Consider the following 25,784-nt stretch of genomic DNA (forward strand, 5'->3'; position numbering starts at 1 on the left):
TTTAGTGAGGGACACTGACGATCTCTGTCCGATAATTGATCAGTAAATTAATGTATTGAGGTGTGTTTGGGTAGACATAGGTATTTGTCAGATGGAGTAATGCCAATTCCTAATTCCTAATTCCGAGTTATGCCCCAGCACGGCCGACATTATTGCTAATGTTTATGTTGTGCATCATATGTGTCAAGTTAGCATCATTTAGCCAGTTTTAAGACTTACTTGTTAGTCATTGACCGCCATCTTTCTCTTTCCCCTCTCATCCTGTTGGTTGTGTGGATGAATGCTAATCAGACGCCGCTGTCCACGTGCGCATTGAAACTTAGACGAAAGTTCCGTTTCAGTGGGTCTGGGCTGAACATTTACTTGTATAACTGTCCTTCAGAGTTTTTGGGGAGCCAATTTTTGATCTAGACTGTTAATTAACTAATTTTAGGTAGAGGTGAAAATTAGATAAACGTACAGCATTTTTAACACCAGCTGGGACCAGAACCAAATGCTAACAGGTACCTTGGGGCGTAAACAGGCTCTCTTCACCTCTAACAGTCAACAGACAGTGAACACGTGGTGGACGGGTGCTGCAGTGCCCCCATATGGCCAGCAAACATTCATGCCAAGTTCAGTTTTGAACTTTATTTACTGGTACCTCATCAATTCCAATTCAAATGAGGGATTAGAATTGGAATTGAATTGGAATTTCAGGAAATGTATTTTAATTCAATGAAATTATGTGAAAAACACACAGATACAAGCCATTTGAACATATCATACTCTTAACTACCACTGTCAGCATAATTCAGAGGTTAATGTCACATGTTTTTGAAGCCCCATAACATTGCATTTGGTTCAAACATGAATGGAAATACTTTCACAGAAAAAGACTGAAAGGTTAAGTTGAAAAATAAATCTCAGTCTTTGAGCAGCTTTGGCATTCGCCAGCTCAAACGGCTATTTATTTGTATTTCATACTTATCAGTTGTTTACAATTCTTCCATACACACTTAATAAATAATTAACCTAATGAACAGTCAATTTTATCTCATTCAGTGATTTATTTAGCATCATTGTCATGAATATTGGATTTTATAAAACATAATGTTGCCGCTACATTAATATAGATATAGGCCAACATGCACCAAGGCACCAAATGCTCGGTAAAAAAAAAAAGGAAAAATATATATGTATATTCCCAGACTTGATTTCAAACACTACTCATCACATATTATATCAGTCAGTACAGCATTCAAATATAATTGGATTTTTTTTTTTTATTATTATAAATTGACTGGTATCTTTTCAAGCTTCTATGTTTCTAGTCCAGAAATCATTCCACACTTGGTCAGTCAGTTTACTAGTTAGACCCAACTGTTGAAGATAATAATGACTACATGTGGCTGGTACAGTGGCAGACAGTCCTCAAATATTTAGCATATAAACTTGTTCCAAGTATGCAAGCATTGCTATTGATGAGGGTGAAGAGTGTGAAATGTAACTGTGTGTGTGTGTGTGTGTGTGTGTGTGTGTGTGTGTGTGTGTGTGTGTGTGTGTGTGCAAATAGACAAAATGCTGCAACGTGAGGTCAGTGATGATTGTCGATACACATTGGCTATGATTTTGAAATTGCCTGGCTACCTAAAGTAACATTCAACTACACTACTTTATTCTCAAAATCTGGGACTGTCTGCAGGCTCTTAGTGAAAATAATCAAAATCGTAAACAATATCCTGATGTAGCTAATGAATTGTTGAGCATAAACATCTCAGTTCTGACTCGAGCCTCAAATGAGAAAAACATTTGAAGCAAAACAAACCGTAGAGGAACAAATTCAAGATCCGTAACCAATCAACGGGAGCAGTGCAGGCTGGGAGTTTGTGGGGGAATACAGATGGGTGGTTACAGGAGAGTTTTGAGGTTACCGATTTATTTATTTTTTTCCTGGGCTTCTTGTTGTACCTCTCTATTCACGCCAGTCTGGAGGCTCAAGTCCTAGCTCTGATTCTGTCCCTACTCCTGTCCCTGCTCCCCGTCCGTGGTTCCGGTCGGAGCCGGTGCGGGGCGATCCGTCTGCGTGGCGTCCAGGGCCAGCTGCATGGCCCAGACGCTGAGCGGCCTCATGTAGGCCAGCGAGCGGTAGATGCTCTTCTCGCAGTAGGCTTCAGGAGTCTGGAAGGCCATGCCCAGCCTCTCCCACACGGTGCGGTAGCAGCCCTCCGCCGTGCGCAGGCCCTCGTCCCGCATGCCCTGAGAGGGACGAGAGACGCAACATGACCGACCACACGGAGACACACTTATCTTCACGTTACTTTTATTGCTTCGTGGCCCGGGCGGTGGCATCTGTTTCAATAGGGCACAGATGAAACTGACACTTCCAACACAGAACAAACTAATTACTAATTAACTAAAGTGAACGCAAGAGCGCGCAAACTCAACAGATATGAAGTACAAAGTGCATCAGTACCATACACATAATAAACATTCAAGTTAACAAAACTAACAAGCATGAGGGTCTCTGATAAATTAAACTAGGGCTGCAACTAATGATTATTTTCATTATCGATTTTGTCAATTATCTTTTTGATTAAACATTTCATCTATAAAATGGCAAAAATAATGACAGATGTTCATCAGGTTACCAGAGTCAAAAGTGATTATTAAAATTGCTTACTTAGTCTGACTAGCAGCTGAAAAAAATCCCAAAGTATTAATTTTATAATGATATGAAACGGGGAAAAGCAAGAAAATCTTTGAAGCATTTGTGAAGCTTTTATTCAGCAAATGTTTGGTATTTTTACTTGACAAATGACTGAAACGATGAAGTGATTATCAAAATAATCGATTTATTTTGTCAGTCAACCAACTGATTAATCGACTAATCATTTAATCACTAAATGAAACTCACAATATAGCTATAGCTAGTTAAAACAGTGAATATGGCAAAGAAAGAGTTGAAGTTCTAAGCGTTTGGTTGATACTGAACTTTCTCAAGAGTGTAGCTTGACATAAGAGAGAGAATGTAGTTACTAACACACACACACACACACACACACACACACACACACACACACACACACACACACACACACACCCCTACCTCATAGATCATGGTGGCTGCCAGTCCATACACCACTCCGATCCAGACCTCATCCGACTGGACGCTGGAGCGGTCGGGCACTCCCTCGGGCCGCATGCCGTTCACCGCCCCCATCTGGCCTCCGGCGAAGCTCATTACATTCAAGTCAAACACCGACTTCAGCGCGCTGCGGATCTTCTCCTTGGGGAACGCCTGGGGAGAGAGGAAGAGACGCTGGGACCACAAAGCTTTGATGCACGTCCAGTTCAGAAAACACTGCTGACAGAGTGTTAATATTAGAATCTTTACACGAGGCTTGTAGGAGGGAAGGGAAGTGGTGCTAGGTCATGAACATTAACCACAGTCCTTTGGTTTTGGAATTTAGAGTACTTCCTCAACTAAGCTGAACAAACACTCAAGCATTATCTGAAGTTCATCATTCAATATCTGTGAAGTATAGAGGATCCAACTTGAGTTTTCCTACTATCCTTTAAATGTAGGCTATCATAATTTGCTTGAATTTTGTGCTGTCAATCATTTTGTAAAACTAGGTGTCACATTTCTCAAATGGTGGATATCTCATTTTGGATGAAACTTGTCATTTCATAATTATCTCAAAGACAAATAGTTTCCTCTCCTAGTCCAAAGAGGAAAAGGGAGACATGCTTGTAACAAGGTGGGAGTAGGTCATGTGAGTGAGAGGGAACACATTAGGATTATAGTAATAGGAGTAATATTTTTTTTTTTTTGCAAAGATGATATGGTATTGGTGTCTCCCAATACAGATTACACTTTAATAAAAGTACATAACTCTAGGTCTAGGAGCTCATATGGGTTACTCCTCTTGTACATATTATATTTGTATGCACATATTAAACTTGGATTAAAATTTAAAATATGGTTGCTGGCAGTGTTGTAAAAATGCATTTTGTGTGGATCCATATTGGCACGCCTCAAAATACTGCATAGCCAAGTCCTATTTCTTGCTAGAGAGATTGCTAGACAAGTGAGATGTAACATTTCAGTCCAGTTATCCAACACTGCACACGAGTCTTATCCTCTAGTATTGATCCATTAATGGTAATATAGCCGTTTCCATCCACTGTGGGCCAAACTGGAGCTTCCACTTATTTCCGAGGGTTAGGGTTGCAGAGTTGGTTGCCATTACAGTTGGCTTAGCTGATTAGCTAGCTCGTTAAAACAGGTTGGGTAACTTGATAACAATGGTGATGAACCTAGAGTCTACTCCTAGAGCCAGTGTTTTTCTAAGCGGAAACAAGGCAAGAAATGTATTCCTAGTGCTATGGTTTAAAGCTTGAGTTCCTGTGGGATCCCAGGCGTTTCGTTTCCAGTGGAAAGACAGCGGCTCATGCCTTGTGCTCTGCGGCCGGACGACTGACCTGGTACTCTCCCTCCCCCAGCGCAGACGCCCTCAGGAACCAGTGGCCGGCACACTGGTCAGACATGACGCTGTTAGACAGGTCTCTGCCACTGCTGTCGTAGTTGTAGTACTGGCCTAAACATGAAGGGAAAATGGTAAAAAAAAAAAAATTGCCATTTCATGTCTCAAGCTGGTTAAATCAGCCTTTTCAATTTATTGTTTTCATAAAATAGGTGTTGAAAAGCCTTTTGAGAGTGTAACTGTGATTAAGAGCTATACAATAAACTTGACTTTGTCGTGTCCCTCCTATTAATTTTGCATTTCAAGAGTTTTCATCAACATAAAAGATGTGTACACTTCCAGTTCACCATCTTGATTCTGCATCTATTTTCAAACCATCAGTAAATACAGCTGAGTAAATCCTCACACTCATGAAAACAACCCAAAAAACACAATTCCCACAAATATAATCGGTTATAGCTGCATGTTTAAACTGACCGTTCCACAGCAGTTTGTCAAAGGCAGCGCTGCCTCTATCCAGGATGTCTCTGTAGCGTCGGTAAGCCTCCTCATTGTCCACCAGTCTGGCCATCTTACACATCACACACACCGATGCCAACCACAGGCCGCCACAGTACGCACTGCAGAACACAAACAGAACAACCTCTAACACCACAGGGAATAGCTTCACTTATATGGCTGTTCAGTCTAAAGAAACTGTGTGTAACAACTGCAAAGAAAATCCAATTTGGAAGTTAATTGGCTAAGTTGTAAGCTGAAAAATAAGCTTTCTAGAACATTCCTTAACCATCAAGCCTAAAAATACAGTTTGCAAAAAACACACGCATGTAAACGTTTTCCAGCTTCACACTACGTGAAGAACTCACATTTAGCTGTCACATACCGTCAGTCATTGTATGAAAAGCTCGGACAATACATTTCAGAGTGGAAAAAGTATCTTCACTAAATCAAAATGTAAACAAAGCCAGTAGGCGGGCGACAGTGAGGTGTGTGAGTGTCATACAGCGTTTGAAGACTGGAGATTTAATTAACTTTGTCAGGTGGTGTAACCAGATTCCCAGCTGCTTTGAAGCTACAAGTCTTACTAAACCACATGATTTAACAAATTAAACAGTAAAGTTCTTCAAATCTTTCTTAGAGTGAAACCAGTCTAAGCAATGTATGAATCCCCTCATGTTGGCTTGGGTTTGATTCCCAGCTATGGAACTTTATGAGCCTTCTGTGTCCACTCTCCTCAAGAAAAAAGACAGATCAACAAGATGACGTCTTAAACAGGAAGAGTAAGTTCTGACAGCCAAGGCCTCTAATCTTTGACACAAACTTTGAACACAACCTCCGCTCCCTGGACAGAGCTACAGAAGTACTGTAGCTATAAATATATAAACTTTCATCATGGAACAAACCCTTTTCCTGCTTTTTGTCACTAGGGAAAAAACTTGTGTCATGCTTCTTCCATTTCCAGCCGGTCTCCTCCTCTTCCTCTCTGCCATCAAATTCAGGCCTGATGTATGAAATGGAAACCCTCAGTTTCTCTCCTTCTCTCCCTAACCTGAGTTAAGAGATTATATGAGATTACATCAGGTTCAATAAAGAGCTAAGGATTTATTTAGGGTTTGCTTTGATAGTGCCATTGAGCGCTCATATAATGAATTTTGACTTTGCACTTACCTAGCTTTTAAAATATCTTAGTAATACCTTTTAATGGTATTTCTGCTCTTGTATGTCTGCAACTTTTATGTTTGTCACATTCTTGCTGCTGCAGAGAGTTTTAGTCTTAGTGGGACTGTTGATAAAATAAAGGTTTATTATTTTTTCTCCCCATTTCTCAGGCTGCTCAGGCATTTTCTATTTCAAGATTCCACATTTTTTCCAGTCCCTCATTTCTTGTCAGGATTTGAATATTTTGGATGGCATTCAGTGTAATGTGTGCTAATAGTGACTGAAAAATATCACTGTCACTGACTGTTGGGTCTACGACAACATAAAGGATGCAGTCATGTGTATTGGGACTACATTTTTTTTTTCACTCTTTTCCAGACTTTTGCGTCATTTCCAAACTTCAAGACCTGGAAAAGATCAAATTCATTTTCCATGCTCTCTCAGACCAGTGTAGAAACCCTGACCTGTATTCATAACGATCATTCCTTTTGTTGCTGCACTTCTCTTTTCCATCCCATCCGGTCCTTAAATTCTCACCTAGGTCCAGTCACGGTCCAGCCGTCGTAGGTCTGGTCGGCGTATCCAGAGTTCTCTATCAGGCCGTCTCCATCCAGGTCAAACTTCATCTCCGACTCCATCACCGCCTGGGAGAAACAACCACAACAAGATAGGAACAAGATGATGATGGGAACAAGTTCCTGAGGTAAATATAGATATCGTATGGTCAGTTTTTCCTCCCAAAATAACCAAGACATGACTTATTTGTGGATTCTTACAGTTACAGCAGACAGCATGTGACTCCTGCCAGCGAAAAATTAAGAAACCAGCGATCTCAGTCATATATCTGAATTTATGCAGCGATCACATTCGACTCCATAAGTTATTTGTACCTGGCAGATGGGCCACATGTCCTGCAGGTACTGAGTGTCCTGGGTGAGATGAAAGTCCCTGTACACCTGCAGGACAAACTTCAGGTTCAAGTCCTTCCAGTCTGCAGTGTCGTGGATGAGGTAGGCGTTCACCCTTTGCCACGGCTCGTCATCTGGGGACAGAGTCATGATGTTGTACTGAGAGAGAACTCGTGAGGTTTCACAAAGACATTTCAAATCTAGTCCTAGACAGAAGCACAGTACAAGCAGAGAAAAAATCAGCTTTAGAGAAGTCCGGAGATGAGAGGGTTTCGGAGGTTAAGGTTTTGGAAGAAAAATGTTTCGAGTGATTCCATTGATCAGTACGGAGTCATAAAAAAAAAGCTCATTCTCCTACCTGGGTCTCCGATGTCATGAGGCACCACGTTTTTGGCCTTGACAGGAGAACACCGCCCACTCATCAGATGGAGCCTCTCTGTTGGGTCACACTGAACCACACTGCCAGCTGAGAGACAGCAGAAGAGAAAGATGCTGTAAAACCTGGGCAGGCAGTCAAAACAAACAGCCTGGTATTGCTCTAAGAAATACACACGCTTTAACTTGTTAAAACACTGAGATACTCCACTCACCGATGTCGTATTGCAGGCTCAAGGCAAGTTTGGGCCACAGCATGATAAGTGCAAAGGAGGCGTAGAAGTGCACATCGTATGTGTTGTACATCCTGTACTCCTGACCTGGGAAACAAGAAGTCAGAGCCAAAGTGTGGCTTATGAAACTTTTACCATGTTATGACACACATCAATTAATGTGCAGCTATTCTTGCTTTTCACTGTCGCTACTTCTTTCTCAAAGTGTTCCAAGAGTGTGGGTATGCATGCATGGAGACGTAGTTTATGTATATGTAGTACATGTGACACAGATCTGATGTTTTCTAGTTTTCTAGTTGCAAAAAGCTGCAGGGAGTCACATTTTTCCAGTTCTGATCTGGATCACATGAATATGTGGTGCAGGATTGCATCCGAAGGCATGAGACCTACATGCAGCTTCTATTTGAATTTGTCAGCTTTTGCCATGACATAAATATTACTTCATTCATGCAAGATAACTGTCATAATTTGAACGTCCACAGCTGCTTGGCTGAGCCAGCGTTAGCATGGAGCACAGCGAGACAAAACAATGGAAAGCAAGCCAAATAGCCGACTTTGGGGAGACAAAAAAACAAAATGTGTTCAAAACAAGTGGGAGAAACGTAGAAACAGATGTCATTGAAAAAAATCAGATATGAGCAGTAATTTGGGATTGAGCACGAAGGCCTGTGGTGTGAACATAGCTTAAATGTTTTGTGCAACTTGAACAAAAGAGCAAAAACTCAATGAGTAAAAAAATGTCATTCGTTTTCAAAATCTTACTGATAAACAACAAAGTATTGAATTCCATAATCACAGGACAGTAAATTGCTGCCTGGTCTTGTTTCATGGCCCTCACCCTCCAGGTAGGCGAAGCGGCCGTACTCCTTGATGACGGCGGGCTGAGCTGGCAGCCCCCCGTCCTCGCTGCGCACCCCCCCGCTGACATCACTGTCCTCTGCCAGCTCCGTCCACACTGTCCCCCCGTCCGCCACGAAGTACAGCTCATTGAACAGGGCCGACTTGTACCAGGAGGGGAGAGAGCTGCAACACACACACGTGCACATTCAAACCTAGGTGAAGCCTTCAGAAATCTGGAGCCATTTCCATACAAAATAGTTACATTTTAACAGAAGTAATCATTCCCGTTTTTCATGCTCTTTATTGTGTTATCATTTTGTCGGGGCTGTGACAATTGAATTTACGTAAATAAACAAATGAAGTTAGTAAGTGTCTATGAAGCTGTCGATCATAATTTATCATCCTTTGACTGGTGGCCGGTGTTCATTTCAGCCCCAGACCTTTCAGAGCCTCGAAGGATCATGTTGTTGTTTAAAGCACAGGACCAGCAGGGCGTACCTGTCCTGCAGGATGGGCCTCTGCCACTCCTCGATGCTCCTCTCCCACTGTCTGTAGTGTGTCAGGGCGTAGTGACTGAGTGAGGGGGACGCATCTCCTTTAGTCCCAAAGTAACGAGTGTATCTCCTGAAAACAGACGAGACAAATCTCCTGTTACCGGGCCGAAGAACTCAAACTCTCCATCGGTGCAAGTTATATCAAGATGCTGCCGAAATGCTCATCAACTAATACAAAAACAGAAGAGAGCATAATATTTCATTAGATTAACAAACATCCAAGGTTTTAAAAATTTACCAGTGATAGATTCGTTTATTCTATCGCGTAACTACAATTATCTGCGTCAATGAAAGTGTGCCGATGGATAGAGTGAAACTTCAGTCAGGCCGATGCTTCTGAAGCATCGGTGTATCAGTTACAGTTTAGAGTGACAGATAGTGTGCGAAGGCCCGGGGCGGTGAAACAGGACACGGTACTGTATGTATATTTGCTCAGTCGTCACCTGTCACGGAAACGTCTTTTGCCCGCGAGGGACGCCGCCTTTCCGACACATAGGCACATCCCTCACGTTGTCTCATTCAACACCATAACCATGCATATGTGTGTGTACTAGTGTTTTCCCTCAATTAAATCCAAGAAAATGAGCACCAATGTAAATGTAAGACTGTACAAAAAACCCATCATATTTTATCAAATCTTCTACAAAAACAAATGCTTGGTTAATTTATAGAAGTATTGGCTTTTGTCCCAATAAAATATCCAAATAAGAACATTTATTGTGCTGAAATTTGCAACAGACCCTAAAGCTGATCTGAAACAGACATAGAAAACCTGACCCGACCCCTAACCACCACTGCTACAAAAACTAACAGGGGGCCCTGGTGCAGAGCTACTTGCACTGTAACCTAAGAAGAGTGAAGACAGAGCAAACAGCAGAAGGGAAAACAATGATGACGTGAAGCTAATCTGATGAGAGAGAGTAGTGAGGCACACAGGGGAAAACAGTATCAACAGGACAGGGAGAGCTACTTGAGCTCTCCTTAACACATTTCTTCATACAAAGCTGGTGTTATGGAAATAGCACAATTGTAATAGAATTTGTAAGTACTATTTTGTGGGGATCTGTGTAATGCTGTAAGGTAGACCAACATGACAAGCCAATAGTCATTCTATATAAAGTGGTTGCTATGCTAATAAACTGTGTTAACGTAAGACAAGACTAAACCTGCATGTTTCTAAACTTATTTCAGAGACACCCATGATCAGTTAGACCAGTAAATTTCATTTCCCAAATTTGTGAAAGGCATAGCTAACAGAAAAGACTACTTCTGTTGTTGGGATCTCAGTGTAGAGCAAACTAACTGATTATTTCTAACTGATGAAGTGGTTATAAAGTTGCTAACAGAACACTGTGGAGGAAGTCTCCAGCTGCGATGAGCGTCTCCAGCTTTTGTTTGCATTCCAACAAAGTGACGCGTGCGCTTCCCTTTGTGCTCGGCGTACCTGGTGTGCTCCCTCTCCCTGGAGCCGAAGGTGATCCGGGGCATGTCCCAGGCCAGGCAGAACTCCAGGGCGCCGTGGCCCTGAGCGGGCACCGAGCGGCCCACAGCCAGCGCCGCCGCCACCTTCTCTCCCTTAGGGGTGGGAGGGCTGGAGCCTGCAGGGCGAGAGACAGAGAGGAGAGGGGGGGAGAGGGAGAGGGAGAGGGAGGACAGTGAGAGATGGTATGTGAACAGGTGTGGCATCACCCAGTCACATACCACAGCCTCAGAAAACTTAATTGCCCATCACACTGCATGGAACAGAAAATTGGCTTTGGCATGGCTCATGAGTGAAAGCATAAATATAAAAAACACACAGAGTTATATAACACAGTTAAAAATAAAACTGCTACGTAAGAAGGAGCAGGTTGTAAAGCAATTAGAAATAAAATGTGATGCAAATAGAAAGACTGTAAAAGTAGAAAGACTGTAAAAAGTGCAAGATATGTAATATAAGAATATTACATATATTGTGTTACCTGCTCAGAATGTTTATTGCTGAGGGCCTGATTGATTTCTTGTGTTTTTCTATGAGATTTATTATGCAGAATTTTGTATCCTTACTTTTCCCACTTCTCTTTTTTACTCTTCCTCTCATGTTGAGTGAACTCCAGAATAAAAAATCTATTTAATTCTAATTCTGACTTTTATGGTCTTATCCTTCCACAGACTGTCTTTAAGCACTGACCAGTAGGAGAGTCCAGCCGCCCATCAGTGATGAGGTCGCTCCACAGACCGCTGCAGGTTCCCTTTGGACTGAACGCTGTCTGGTGACTGACCTCCCTGTCAGGCTGTACACACACACACACACACACACACAAACTTTGTAAACCTAATACTCCTTAACACTACAGATTTCACAAAAAAAATCCAGCTGATAATTATAAATCACTTTCAAAATATGAGACTATTGTTAGAAATCATGAGTTTATTCCCTGCAACTACAAAACCTTCTTGTAGCCACTACAGTCTACTCATAACTTGGTATCTAACCTGCTCTCGGGCCGCCATGCACAGAGTGTAAGGGTTCACTGTAGTGCAGTGATGCAGCAAGACCCCCGACACCGCCTCCCCCTCCTTCTCCAGGTGGAACGGCTCGTTCCAGTGTCCCCCGCTCTTGTCGTCCTTGTGGCCCGAGCCGTTGACCATGGTGAGCATGATGGAGACGTCCAGAGCGTAGTCGTTCTTGTTCTCTATGTCCCACACAAAGACTGCCACTGGGAGACTGGAGTCCTGGCAGAGAGGAGGGACGGGGGGGGGGACATGTCAGTGTGAAACATTTCTCACAATACCAAGTGATTTGATATAACAATAATAGCAGTGAGAGAGTTCTTTATTGTGTTTAGCACTACAATGGTGATGAAGTTTAAGGGTGTTATGAATTTTATAGAACTGTTACCACACATATACATTGTGTGAATTGTTTTCTTTCACACTAGAAAGGCCAAGCCAACATCAACAGGCTGTTGTTTCAACAGCATTCAAAGTGTACCTCCATCCCTTTTCTTAGACCCACTTTCTGTACAAACCAGTGCTGTTAGATTTTCAAAAACATGTGAAGAAATAGACTTTATGGTTAAATCTACATCTTTCAACTGATGGCCCTGTTGGCCTTCTCCTGGACCCCCAAAATCCTTTGGCCTAACTAGTGTTGAAGTAATGTACATACATCATAAAAAAGGAGAAAACATTTCAATCTTTTTTATTACTTTCAACTTTCTTGTTTGGTGAAATTTAAGGACTCAAAATTGGCATGTTTTGGGGTAAGATTCAAAATGACATCTTATATCTTATATATATATCATTATATATAATTTTTCCTCATGATCTTGTCAAGAAATAATGGTGACTGCTGCTACATCAACAAATCTCCCATCACAGTGTTCCTCAAGATGTGAAGTGTCGATCCCAGGACAAAGAGCTGGGGCATAATGATGAATACAGGTGCTATATTTTGATTTTAAAAAATACTTTCAAGGCCATCCAGTCACTTTCAAAAACTTTCAAGGCTTTGCTTTACTTTTCCTCAAATCCACGAACTTTCATGGATTTTCAAGGCCTTTGGGAACCCTGAGGAACGAGATAAACACATCATATGCATCACATGTGACCGCAGTTACCTGGTAGTCGTGAGGGATGATGGGGGAAACCTGTCTGCAGGTGAGGGTGACGTTCTGCCCCGGCAGGTGGTAGACGGTCCAGGCTCGGGGGTACAGGGCGTGGTAGAAGGCGTACTCGCCGCAGTAGCCCCAGTTCCAGCCCTGCAGCGTGGGCGGGCGCTCGACTGACAGCACCTGCTGGTACACTGTCTGGCCCCCCCGACGCAAACACACTGTGAACTAGGAGAGGGGAAGAAACGAAGGAACGGACACATGAGCAAAGATCGCAATTTTATCCTTCGTTTATTCATAGCCTAGAGCAGAGATGTGACCGTAATTCCAAGGAAAATTCCACCCTCAGATACTCTTACACTATTATTTATCATCAATCTGTGATGTTCAGTGCATTCCAGGAGTTTTTCTAACCTGCCTCGTCTACTTCTACTTCAGTTAGTGATTTCCTACATTTCCCAAAATGCCTTTCAACAGCCCCCAAAGAACAGGCATGAACTCGTTGCATCCAACTGTTGGTTTTGCATGCAAGTGGAGAGTGATGGTGATGGTGCTAGTAAGAGAGCAAGTTTTTCCAGTCAAGAAAAAGTGAGCATCACGCCCCTTTGCTCAACAACATGTTTGGTGGCTGCATTGCATTCTGGTCTATTGAAGCAGCTGTCAGTAGAGAAATTAGTATCTCTTCCTCTTCTACAATGGATTTCTCCCTGTTTGATTGTTGAACGTTCCTCGCTCTTTGATTCTGAGGGACTGACACCAAAACCTGACATTTACCTTTGATGTTTTAGATAGTTGAAAATTGCTCAGCTATAAACTCCATTGTAGCTGCTGGAAACATCTCAACATGTCGTCATATCATCTATGTTTGGCCAGTTATCCGTGGGAATAAGAAAAATGCACCAAATGGACCCAGAAATGCAAGTTTCATCGCCAATAACTGTTTTTAACAGTGTTTTAGGGTGGATTATTCATTTAACATTTGGCTTGTGCTTGAAAATGGAGTTGTCCTATTGGAAGTACATGCAAACAACTTGGAAAAAGTACTTCTGTCCTTCAGTAGAGGAGGGTTTTTACAACACATCCTAACCAACTGCCTTGGAGAAGTCTAGAGATAAGTTGCTGCTCCCTGCAGCCTTTACGGTGCTTGCAAACTGACAAAGATAGCTATGTAAACCTTTGTTTGCTGAGATTCAAATAAGGACCAAAATACATGAAGCCAGGCCCATTCTTCTTTCTTTCAGCAGTTAATTCGTCATTAGCTAGTATCGCTTCACACACTCTCTGTTTCTCAGGATACTACATACCTGGTTGGCTATGACAGTTTTGTAGTGGTACATCCCAGGATTCAGCTGCCATCTGCAGAACTCCCCCCTCCAACCTCTGGTGATGGTTCCTCCTCCAATACCTCCAAGAGGAGCACCTGCAAATTGGAGCGTGGCGTTATACTAAGAAAAAGCAAGGGGGTGAATAGATTAATGGATACTCCATGCAATGAAGGTCTGTGAGGAACCTGGTGTGTGTTTGTTCACTCATGCAGAAAATGCTCTTCTATATGAGATCTTTTTAAAGCTGCTGCTATATCAACACAAATATCCATCATAGGGTTTTCCTCAGGATGTGAAGTATTGCTCCTTGGATGGAGAGAGGTACGGAAAGCTGAGGCACATTAATGAAATCGGGGCCATCCATTCATTTTCAAAAACTATCAAGGCCTTATAGTTTTGTTCTCAAATTCATCAATTTTCAAGGATTTTCAAGGCCATGGGGAACCCAACCGCTCAGGACAAAACTTCCACAAAACTCATTTACATACACAAATTAAGTTGAGTATATTTTATTGTAAACTAGGCCTAAACCAACCGTATATTTGACGCAAGGGCTGGGCACGGAACATGTCAATGAAGGGAGCTTTCTTTTCCACCTGGGTCTTCTTGTACCACCATTTTAGATACCTGTACCAACACAGACAAACAGATTACTCATCACAACTGGACGCAAGTGTTAAAAGTGAATAAATATGTCTTAAAACAAGCGAGCGAATCAACAAATATTCACAAATTCAGCGTGCAGGTGTGCAGGCCGGTGTCAGGAACATGCATGGTACTCTTTGTTTCCCTTATATAATCCTTGAATTTACACTTTACACTTTACACAGGGATCCAAAACTTACTCACAACAAAATTTAAGTGACTCCAGATGTAGCGGAGGAATACGTAATTAAAACAAGAGTGTCTAAGGAAATGCCATATCACTGACACAGACCAAAACACTGAACACATTTTTGTTTTAAATTGTAGTATAGGGGAAACCTCTGCGCAGAACATGTAATTCATTAGCATCCTTTAACTGTTTCAATCAATTACATATTTTGCATTGGAGCTACGGGTGTACAATAAACCTTTTTACCAGTCAGCTCGTGCCGAAGTCACAGGTTTAATAGGATGATTTGAAACACTGCTCATCAGCCACACCAGCAAACACACACACACTATTCATCACACACGGTCATGTGTGAAAGGGTCATGATTAGGGATGCTCCTGTGATGCTACAGGCTCACTGGCTATAAGTTAGTTTACAGTGTACCATCGCAAACACACAGACGCCATCGGAAAATGAAAAGCGTTCTCTCCTCGCCTCTCTATTTTTCTGTCTATTCATTAAGTGCAGCCACAGCTGTTTCCATGCCTTTAGCACTCTGAACCAAAGCTGGAGCCAACAGTGGACAATTCACTCATACACACACACACACACACACACACAAACACAGAGAGAGAGAGAGAAAAGAGGGAATTGTGCAGGATGAGATCAAAGTGGCAGGTCGACTGCAGTTGAGTGGTGTCATAGTGTGTACGTTTGTTTGTGTGAGTGTGTGTGTGTGTGTGTGTCACAGGCTGTCACACCAGGGTTGCAGTGTGAAGTATTGATTAGGCCGTGTTATAAACGGGCCATAACAACTCGAGTCAAGGAGTTCACAGTTCACTTCAGACTCAGTAACCAGGCCAGGGTTCAGGAGAAGGGCGTGGCTCTACATGCTCAGCATTAGGACGACTATTATTTACACAGCAGAATGATAAATAGCGATGTTTCAGCCACACAGGGCCTTCGACACGCTGTGAAAGAGATCCCGCCCAGCCCATAAACTGCTGTACATTACTAGCATGCACGGAAAGTAAAAAGAGAGCTGCTGCACCCTGTTTTTTTTTTGTTGTTTAAATACTGACAATGCAATGCCTCTCTGTGATACTGACAATAACTTCACAGGAAAGCTCAGTCACAGAGGCACGACAATGGCTTCAGTACAGAGGATCTGTGCTGTTTGAAGCCATGGCAGGTACACTATACTGTCCGGCTCTTGTTTTTCTGCAGCTCAACTGGAATGTAAACAGCAGACCTTGATCCGGCCCTGTGAATATAGGCCAGGTCTGTCCAGCCTACATCTGACCTGTGTGTGCTCAGCAGCCGCCTCCTTCACCGCTACAGTAAACACAGCCGGAGCTCAACACAGTCTGCACACTAGTGATTAAAATCCAATCACAAACATGTTTCTCGTTCTGCAGATGTGAGTAGAAGCAGCAATATTGAAAGGTGTCCAGGCCAGCATTAGCACACTGGAAGCCTTCAGTGCAAAAAAAACACATTATTTATTAATGTCTCTGAAATGTTGCAGTAAATTACAGATTGTCAGCGGAGTGGGAGGTTTCCTGTAAGAATATTAGTGCAGAGAGTGATTTCAAGCTTCAAAGTTAAATTCTCATTCTCCTGTTCTCAGTATCAATTCCTGTGCTTGTGGTTTTAAAAAGCTTTTGTTTAGATGCTTCCGTTAATATATAGACTCATTATACTGTCGTTCCCCTTGTTTGTTTTGGGTATATAGAAAGATAATCATTTATCTTTCACTGTATCTTTACACATTAGCAACAGGGGCACAATCCCTGGTTACCTGTACAGGCAGGACTTTGACTGGTAGCACCTAAAGGTAATTTGGTAGTATAGTAATAGTAAAAATAGTACAGTAATAGTAAAAGTTAGGGCTGAAAGATATTGACAAAAAATCAAATTGCGATTATTTGACAGAATATTGCAATTGCAATTTAAACTGCGATTTATATCATCACAAGATTTTCTTGTCATAAATTTTATTGAACTTTAAAATTGTTTAAAGTGAAAAGTGATTTTGTTAAAAAAAAATATAGATGTCAGTGTGCAGGATTTACTGAGTTTGAGTATAATGAAAAGTTTTGATTTATGGACCAAAGATTACCTGCAGCTCTAAAACACCTTGTTCAGAAATCCATTTTGGACGCCCCTCTCTCTCTCTCTCTTAAGCAATAAATTGCAGCCTCTGCGATTTGGAAATTGCAGAAGTTCATATTGTGATTTTCGTTTTTTTTTAATTGTTCAATTCTAGTAAAAGTGTAGTAATTGTGTTGCTCAGCTATGGCTATGCAAAAGTAGTAGTATAGTAACCCATTCAATCATTTATACCTCCTTTCATTCTGTCAAAAACCCACTCCCACTGCACAAACACTATCACATTCATCAGTACAATTATTAACAAATGTTGCAATGGCCACACCTTGTGAAATAGGAAGGGGTTTCGTCTCTTCTATGAGCCTAAGCTGGTGGTGGTTTTGTTTTAAGGCAACGATTGCCTAACTGTTTCTAAAAAGTGTGAGAGAGTTTGTGGTTGATACTGAACGGTTTCCAGGAAGCCTGCTGGATTTGAGCGAGGCTCTGCGATGTGACAGACAAATCATACGCTTCACTCTTTTATGCCCAGCTGACAGCATGCAAACCACATGCTGTAATATCCTGCCAAAACGGCCTATGTTGCTAAGTTACCTGTTGCAGTGACATAATAATAATATAAACAAGTGGGGGAAAAACTGGTGAGCGTAAGGGGAATTACCCTGAATGAAATTAGAAAAACATTAACAGTTTGGGCTATTCAGTCAGAATACCTGAATGGGTGAAGGATCAAGAGACAGCAACACACTCAGGCTTTTCACTACCACCTGATTCATCCCCTCTACAACACACACACACACACACACACACACACACACACGGAGCAGGTCTGGTGTCTAATGCTTGTCTTCTGATGACAACAACAACAGAGAAAGTCACCGCCAAGGACTTCTCAATCAAGCCGCCTCTCAACATCTGATGATAACGGGGTAGACAGCAGAGTGTGGCTGGCTGCCTGCCATGCAGCACTCTACAGCTGCACGTCCTGAATGTACTACTTTGCATCTCAGATGTCAGCAGGTTGTTGGGAAAACAAACAAGGCCGGATCAACAGATGTGTGCGGGGTTTTAAAGCCGTGGGCAGACAATACAATGGCAAAGATTTAGGCAAAGCCATATTCATGGCAACGGTACAAGCGGCTATTGTGTTTCCTGTCACGTTTGTGGGATTGGGGGGTGAGGAAAGTAAGATTCTTTGGGGCCGGGTTAACTTGTGGCAGCCTCACATACTGTATATCTAGGCTGGGTTACGTTTCACACCTGCTCTCAGGTACCGGGCTGAGGAACATGACACTATAGGCTGAGTCCGCCTCCCCAGGTACTGCACCATAGTAACATGCACAGTGGTATAGAGGTTGCTATGACACACTGTATGTGTAAACTAAAACAGCACCTTATCACTAATGCACAATTTTCCATTGTGATGTTGATTTTTCACTGGCATTTATTTGGGAAGGAGTTGATATGCTTCTGGGGTCTAAAAGTGTCAAGTTAACTCTGATGGGTGTGGCATAGTGTTTTTCCACTCCAAGTTAAATCAACACTGATGATTTTGTTGTTTTCTTAACACAGAGTTCCACTCCCTTCATACAATCCAAGTTTCAACTGTTGCAAAATCATCCTTTAACCCCTCTCCTTCATCTGCATCTCCTCCTAATGACTGAAATGGATTTAATAGGCGAGCAGGTGTTGGTAATATTTGGTGTATTCAGTGTAGGGGCAGAGTGTGAGTGTCTCACCTGACTCCGAGGCCAATGTGCTCCAGGATGTTGGACAGGGAGACATCCTTTGCTTGAAAAGGCTTCCTCTTCTCCTTGAACTCATGTGCCAGGCAGATTCGCCAGCCATCCTTCGGTACTTCGTATCCCATTTCCTTGGACACGTACCTACTCATGAGCTCCATTGTGGATTGCTCGCCCCACTCCGTAGTCATTTTAGCAGGATGCCCACCAGTGGGGGAATTAAAGAAGGGAAACACCTGCGCTTAAGATCTACTGTTGTCCGTCTCTGCAGCCAGGGAGCTGTCAGCACCTGCTGGAAACACAATCACATTATCATGCCTTCACCGTGGAGGGAAAACTAATGAGGTAGCTATAGCGTGCCTATAGTGGATCACAACACAAAAAACAGGTAGCTGTGAGGTGAATAACCGGTTCTTGGACTGACAAGCTTTGAATACCTGCGGCACAGGAGATGACAGGTAAATGATTTTTCCTTCAAGTGGGAGGTCCCAGTGCCATTATAAAGCGTTGATCGTCCACATTTAGCTTGCTGAATTCAACAGGTTCATATCTTCATGCACAATTTGGTTTCACTCTCTGCCTCCTCAGTCCCTGGATTCTTCTTTTAGAGAGGACAGAGCCCCGTGCCTGGAGTCTGGATGTGGTGTCTGGATGGATGGACAGATGTAGGTGAGAGCGGCAGAAGAAGACCGACAGGAAGTAATGCCGATAAATTTAGCCAGAAAACCTACAATGAGAACGGGATACAATTAACTGATTTAAATGCGAATGATCACGTTGTCCTGGTATACAGTCACGCACATTCAGGAGGGCCGGTGTTACGCTTTTGATGTCAAGCAAGCATCTGTTATCTGCAAACAAGCAAAGCCCAACTGATATATCACCTCAATTACCTATCACCTAACGTTAGCTACATAAAGCCGAGTGCTAAAGCTACACTTTTGGTCGAAGCCGGCGATCAGTAACTCACATCTCACCGCCGGCAGCAACGAGAATGGCGATACGTGGTGAAGTCAGCCAGACGGCGACTTTATCCCGAAAAGATCAAAGTGTCATTACACGGCTCGGCTGCAGGTAACCGATCTCTGACTCTGACAGGTCCTTGTAGCTTTTGCTAGCACGGCGCTCAATATGTAAATAAATGACAATAGTCTGTCGGGCTGCACCAGTAAAATTCGACTAATCCTCCTGCTGAGAGACTGAACCAATTGTAGTGGGGGAGAGGGGAGTGTAATGTCCCCACTCTTTCAGTTTCACAGACAACTGCCTGACGTGGGATATGTTTCCCTTAACATGCCTTTTAATATAATATATGTAACGAAACTGTACAGAATACATCGTATTAATAAACAAAAAGCAAAGGTTATATATAATGAGTGAGTATACTCTCCCCTCTTATCTGTTACCATAGTAACAGTCCACTACTCGTCACGTATGCCACGGAACTCTTGCTGAATGGCCGACCAAAAAATATTCCGGTGTTTTTACATTTGCATGTAATTCCTAAAAAAAAATTTCATTAAGCAGTGAAGTACCACTGGGTTAGTGGACTGTATATAGTATAAACGAGACTGCATGTATCTTGATATTTATTAGCATTCTTTAGCAGTTACTTTTTCCCGTGGTTGGAGGTTGGTCGTGCCGCAGCGGATACAGAAATTCTCCATAGATTTTTTTGTTTATGTTAGCTGGCATGCTAGCTAACTAGATAGGCTATGTCTTACGTTGGAAAGGACGTTCAATATTATCTTTTCTTTTTCGAGAAGTAAATTTGGGGTTGCCTTGGGATCGAGTACAAAGTACTTGTTTCACTGCCGTCACATTCGAGGCTAAGGTTTGTGCTTAACCTTTAGCGAACTAACGACGTTAGCTAGCCTAGGTAAGAGTTAGCAAGCAGGACCTAACAACAAGTTAACTTCTCTCAGCCTAAATAGATTGATCAGCTAGTAGCAGATGTGTCCCATTTTGTGTTCGTCAAAAAAAAATCTAAATATGCAGTATTCTCTAGCTGTAAAAACAAAACGCAGTCAAAACACAGTCTTGATTTGACTGGGATTTGATTGCACTTTAGTCAATGGTCGGATCTCATAGATTTTGCTAGCTGATCGTTGTTGTTCTTTTTATCTCCAGATGATAGAGGTGGTGGCCTCCATGGCCCGAGGCCCGGTGTTCCTGGCCGGAGAGGTTATGGAGTGTCTCATAACTTTCACCAACCCCATGTCCCACCTCTCTACCTCTGCCAGCAGGTAAGGTCTTCACTTCACCCCTTCACTGATCTGGATGCCTTCACTTAGTCATGAACATGCTGCAGATGCAACAGTAAGTAACCAGTTCCCCTCTCTTCCTCTCTGATTGTGTCACAGTGAGATGCTGGCATGGGCCAGTGCCCAGATCCACTGCCAGTTTCATGCCAGTGAGAGCAGAGTGGCCCTGCCGGCCCAGGGCAACAAGCAGGACGTCCAGGCTGAGAGCGACACAGTGCTGATTCCAAGCAGAGGTTAGTGGGATGGATGATGTGTGGGGAAAAAGAGGAGACAAAGGCAAGAAAATAAGGGATTTGGAGGAAAACTGAAATAAGCAGGAAGAATATAAACAGCCGCTGTATTACATACATTTACTACATTCAAATCAGCTTCTGTTGTATTCTCCCTGATTATTCATTGTTGGTGATCAAATAGCCGGTGATCTCAACATCCGGAGAGCCTTTTTAGCCTTATTAGATCACATGGCATGTAAGGCTCTACTGGACAAATCCATTTTGTTTGGCCTAGCCTCGTAAATATCCTTGTGATGGAGATTAGAAGTCTAAAGGCTCTCCATCTAGAAAAGAGAATGTTGGCTACTGGCCTGGGCCTGGTACCCTGATATTTTGTTTTCCCATCACCTTGAGTGGGTAGTTAGTACAGTGCATGAATATGATCTTTACATTTATATTATGGACATTTAACTGACACTCTTATCCAGAGGGGGTTAAAGTGAGTGCAAGAGTGGAATGAGTTTCAATTCCTAGATCACCAAAATTACAGATAACTAATAGTGCAACAGTTAGAGCCATAGTGCTCTCACAGTATACTTGTGACCACAGAATGATCACGTAAGGGAGAAATGCTACGATAAGAAATAAGATAGGTAGGTAGAATTTCTTTTTCAGTAACGTAAGACATGCATCTTGTATTAAAGCACTTGTAGTTGGAGAACTGCTGGAGAACCCATATTCATGCAGTCAATAGATACTTGTATTGGAGTATAGACTAATGATATCTGGATAGTGAGGAGTGTGCATTATGTATAATATGACTCTGATCTTAACATCATCTCCTCTCTTCATCAGGAGAACGAGGGCAGTGCATGCTGGACACGCCGCCCAAGATATTATTTTGTGACCTGCGCCTCGACCCTGGAGAGAGCAAAACCTGTATGTGTCTATGCATATATAGGAAAGGTTTGGTTCGACAATGAGATATCGAATGATTAGCTTGTTGTTTTTGTTTTTGCCCAAATGGCCATGCAGCATTTTACAAATGAACTCACATTTTTTTGTTTGTGCTTTATGAAGTCTTAGTTACACACTTTCTCTCCCACAGATTCGTACAGTGAGGTCGTGCCTGTCGATGGTCCTCCTAGTTTCCGTGGCCAGGCGGTGAAGTACGTCTATAAACTGACCATCGGCTGCCAGAGGGTCAACTCTCCTATCAAACTGCTGCGAGTTCCCTTCAGAGTGCTGGTCCTGCAGGGTGAGCTGTGTTCCTCTTAATTCACACATTTGCTCTTTCTCTCGGCTCTATGAAAAGATTGAGTGTTACGCTACCACAGAAAACCCAGTCGAAGCATAGCATGCTGAATTTGGACCAAGTTTAACTTAAACGCTTGTGTTGGGCACTGCAAAGCTTCCAGCGCTTATGAGGTGTGTTATTTACGCTCTGAAGCAATTAAAGAAATGTGTGCTAGCACTTCTGCTTCACTGTGATTGGTGCTTAAGAACGAGATGAGAAAATGACTGTAGTAACCAGCCAAATGCTGGTAATGTTTTGCTGTGGCTGGTAAGTTTGTCTACTCTACCAGGGTCAGCCACCTTTTGGAGGTCCTACTCTATATAGGACCTATATAATATTTGTGTGGCTAGTAAATTAGTGAAGGTGACTGGATAATTTTGAGATTTACCATCCTCTCTGGTCTGTGGACATGGCTGGCGAATCTGTCATAGTTTAATGCCTTGCTCAGGAAATGGGACACCAAAAAATATAGAAAGACCTTGTCATTCAACTTCTGTCATACTGTGTGTGATGTCTAATGTTGGCACGCTCCTGTCTGAACTGTAGGAATGCCAGAGCCGCCGTTTACCCAGGATGAGGAGGTTTCCCCCTCCAACCCCTTCCTGGAGGAAGAGGAGGGGAGCCGTAGGGACGCTCGGCCCCTGGAGAGAGCGCTGGACATGCTGATGGTCACCACCTCTCGACGCTGCCCCCGTGAGTCGCTTCTCTGCCTGACACTCTTCCTTTTTGCTCCCTTGCCAAAGCCAGACTTGTCCACAATTCAAAAGTTCAAGTTCAGTTCAAGACTCTATTTCTCTAATGGTAAATTAAGCTTAAATACCTGCTTCAGGTCAGGACAGCAGTTCATTTCAAGCTAGGTTTGACACTGTAAAGTGTGTATTTTAAAAACAATGTAAAAAGGGAAAAGTTTAAAAAAATCGACTTCCATACGGCAGGTATTGCAAATGTGAACTAGACATAGATGGTAGTAAATGGCCTGTAACTCTAATTGACGCTGGCTGACACCTTTTAATATTCTTACCTGAAATGCATTTTTCACTGTATTTATTTATTTGGATGTATTTGACGTTTGGAACCCTGTTTCTCCCAGACATGTTCAACATCACCAACATGCGGGGCAAAGTAGCAAAGTTCTGCATCTTCAAGACCATTTACAGACTCGGGGAGGACATCGTCGGCACGTTCAACTTCTCAGAGGGCGACATTCCCTGCTTACAGGTGTGTGCCTGCAGTCGTGGATTTTTTCACCGTTGATCTATTTCTATATTGCTGTACATTCAATTCCCGGTGAGGTTTTCATATTCAACCAGTGTGTGAATTCTAATACGCCGTGTGTGTGTGTGTGTGTGTGTGTGTGTGTGTGTGTGTGTGTGTTGCAGTACTCGGTGAGCCTGCAGAGTGAAGAGGAGATCCAGCAGCAGTACCAGCGGCGTCCCGGCCAGGCGGTCAGCGTTACGGGACACGGGCGTCACATGGAGTCCTGCCTCCACACCGCCTCCAGCCACTTCTCCCTCCCCATCCCCCTCAACGTCACGCCGGGCTTCAGCACAGATATAGGTCAGTCCCCTGAAAATTTAGAGGGACAATGCATTTTGGCACTGGTGTCTGTCTAGTGTTTAAAATATTACACTGATTGGCCTGATGGCGATGTTACTCGCCATCAGTACATGGAGTGCTACAGCCTGTAGATTGAAAATGATCCTCCTGGGCATGGATTACTTTGAAATGTAACATGTAAAGAAAACAGTTTGTTTGGTTTTATATAATCTATTCTGCTATTAAAAGGCCCTGTAATGAGCCGTTGTTCACAAAATAACTTCTTAAATGTTACTAAAAATGAATTAATGACTCAAAATCCACTTTTGAAGGTCAGCTTTTTTGTGGAGAGACAAATTTGGCCCACAGGTCCAACTTTGGACAGCTCTAATTTAGATTGAGGCAAATGTTGTTTTTATTAATCCTAAAAGTTCAAAAGTTAGATTTTATTATTAAATCCATAATGACAATTTCAAAGACTATTTTTGTGGACAAAGAATTTATCTCCACAAAAAACTTGACCTTCAAAAGCATAAAATATTATTCAGTATTTGGTTTATTATTTAAGTTGTAATAACATTTCAGAAGTTATTTTGAGAGCAATGTCTCATTACAAGGCCCATTAACAACCGTACTGATTATAGAAAGCCAAACAGGCTGTTTTGTCCTCTGCTTGTTCTTCAGTGACCATGAACATGATTTGTTTCTTACTTGCATGTGGCTTATTTTCTGGTATAAAACTGCTGTAGTGATTGTTGTGATACTACAGTATGTGCCTTAAGCTCGCCTGCATATCAAGCTCACCTCTTATTCCACAATATGCAAGAAAACTCCAAACTGTTATTTATTACACACATCAACGGCCTAACTCTAACTGCCTTTACAGTGATGCTGAGGTGGCGCCTGCACTTTGAATTCGTCACGGCCCGGGAGCCTATGGAACCGCCCACCGTACTGCAGAACCAATCGGAGGTTACGGTTTGGACCGGGGCGGAGCATGTCGACGTGGATACCTTCAGCTGGGATCTGCCAATCAAAGTCCTGCCCACCAATCCGGCCTTGGCATCCTACGTGTCCCAGTTTACAGGAACCAACAGCATCAATATTTGAGGGTTTTATGTGACAGAGTGAGAGCGTGAGCTAATCAATATTGTGTTTCTGAGCTTATCCACAGATCTGTTTGTGTGGTCTAGTGTGTGTGTGTGTGTGTGTGTGTGTGTGTGTGAGAGAGAGACAGAGATTCTTTTTCCAGATGAGAGATGTTGGCTAACAGAAGATGCATTTCAGGAGCAAAGGAGAATATTTTCTATTGTATATGCAGAATCAGTGATGGATTCCATATGTAAAGTATGCAACCTATTTTTTTGCCTTTTTATTTCCATATTTTAACATATATGCATTTTGCAGTGCATCCTGACTTTAAATACATTCTTCCTTGCTGGGAGATCGAGAGACATTAGCTTTGTAAAGTGCGACTATCTCTGTGGTCGTCGTGCATTTCTCTATTTATTTCATTTTTGATCCCTGTATTCAAAATCCCAATGCAGTTTGTTCTTTCTCATTATGTAAAACAACTGTTTCTTATACAAGACATGTTTACTGTTTAACTGTCAGACCTTCTTTCGGCTTGAGCAAAAGCTGTACTGAGATGTGAATCATGAATTAAAAGTGGCATTTAAACTTGAGAGTGTGTGAGGGAGTCGTTCATTACTTCACATAGAAAACAACATAATTTCTCTTTTTCAATATAAGAATTTTAATTTGGAGGATAAATGAGTTGCAATACAGAACAGATCAAATACAACAGGATTTGTTATATATTACTATATGTGTATATATGCTGATATTTACAG

General features: G+C 42.4%; 2 protein-coding genes across 5 annotated transcripts; one reads left to right on the forward strand and one right to left on the reverse strand.

Annotated features, from left to right (window-relative positions):
• Nucleotides 1–777: 777 nt before the first annotated feature.
• On the reverse strand, nt 778–19,198 carry gba2 (glucosidase, beta (bile acid) 2). 2 transcript variants are annotated; one of them, XM_071908623.2, is made up of 18 exons: nt 19,060–19,198; nt 18,620–18,914; nt 14,492–14,583; nt 13,936–14,051; nt 12,641–12,859; nt 11,514–11,753; nt 11,209–11,311; nt 10,483–10,636; nt 8,983–9,108; nt 8,483–8,667; nt 7,627–7,731; nt 7,395–7,502; nt 7,019–7,170; nt 6,666–6,772; nt 4,947–5,089; nt 4,468–4,583; nt 3,089–3,280; nt 778–2,238 (listed from the first exon to the last, which is right to left on the reverse strand). In XM_071908623.2, the coding sequence occupies exons 2-18, from the start codon at nt 18,811–18,813 to the stop codon at nt 2,002–2,004; spliced, it is 2,589 nt and encodes an 862-aa protein (XP_071764724.2). In that variant the 5' UTR covers nt 18,814–18,914; nt 19,060–19,198; the 3' UTR covers nt 778–2,001. The 2 variants fall into 2 exon arrangements, with proteins under 2 accessions (XP_071764724.2, XP_071764725.2); XM_071908624.2 differs by having other exon boundaries at nt 18,620–18,911; nt 19,060–19,196.
• On the forward strand, nt 19,165–25,616 carry rgp1 (GP1 homolog, RAB6A GEF complex partner 1). 3 transcript variants are annotated; one of them, XM_071908627.2, is made up of 9 exons: nt 19,165–19,291; nt 20,753–20,868; nt 20,986–21,119; nt 21,954–22,037; nt 22,207–22,356; nt 22,942–23,088; nt 23,486–23,613; nt 23,775–23,952; nt 24,818–25,616. In XM_071908627.2, the coding sequence occupies exons 2-9, from the start codon at nt 20,753–20,755 to the stop codon at nt 25,039–25,041; spliced, it is 1,161 nt and encodes a 386-aa protein (XP_071764728.1). In that variant the 5' UTR covers nt 19,165–19,291; the 3' UTR covers nt 25,042–25,616. The 3 variants fall into 3 exon arrangements, with proteins under 3 accessions (XP_071764728.1, XP_071764727.1, XP_071764726.1); XM_071908626.2 differs by lacking the exon at nt 19,165–19,291 and adding an exon at nt 20,135–20,501; XM_071908625.2 differs by lacking the exon at nt 19,165–19,291 and adding an exon at nt 20,135–20,456.
• The last annotated feature ends 168 nt before the right edge of the window (nt 25,617–25,784 follow it).

This window comes from Centroberyx gerrardi, chromosome 23, assembly GCF_048128805.1.
Source record: "Centroberyx gerrardi isolate f3 chromosome 23, fCenGer3.hap1.cur.20231027, whole genome shotgun sequence".
Lineage (NCBI taxonomy): Eukaryota > Metazoa > Chordata > Actinopteri > Beryciformes > Berycidae > Centroberyx > Centroberyx gerrardi.

What these genes read in the sequence shown, in the direction of transcription:
- gba2 (XM_071908623.2), bottom strand. Translation starts at nt 18,813, where the DNA reads ATGACTACGGAGTGGGGCGAGCAATCCACAATGGAGCTCATGAGTAGG. An exon ending in GCCCTTGCGTCAAATATACG is followed by an intron (nt 14,052 to 14,491) that starts GTTGGTTTAGGC and finishes TCCAATTTGCAG; the next exon opens with GTGCTCCTCTTGGAGGTATT. An exon ending in TGACAAACTGCTGTGGAACG is followed by an intron (nt 4,584 to 4,946) that starts GTCAGTTTAAAC and finishes CTTCATGTTTAG; the next exon opens with GCCAGTACTACAACTACGAC.
- rgp1 (XM_071908627.2), top strand. Translation starts at nt 20,753, where the DNA reads ATGATAGAGGTGGTGGCCTCCATGGCCCGAGGCCCGGTGTTCCTGGCC. An exon ending in CCCTGGAGAGAGCAAAACCT is followed by an intron (nt 22,038 to 22,206) that starts GTATGTGTCTAT and finishes TCTCTCCCACAG; the next exon opens with ATTCGTACAGTGAGGTCGTG. An exon ending in GCGACATTCCCTGCTTACAG is followed by an intron (nt 23,614 to 23,774) that starts GTGTGTGCCTGC and finishes TGTGTGTTGCAG; the next exon opens with TACTCGGTGAGCCTGCAGAG.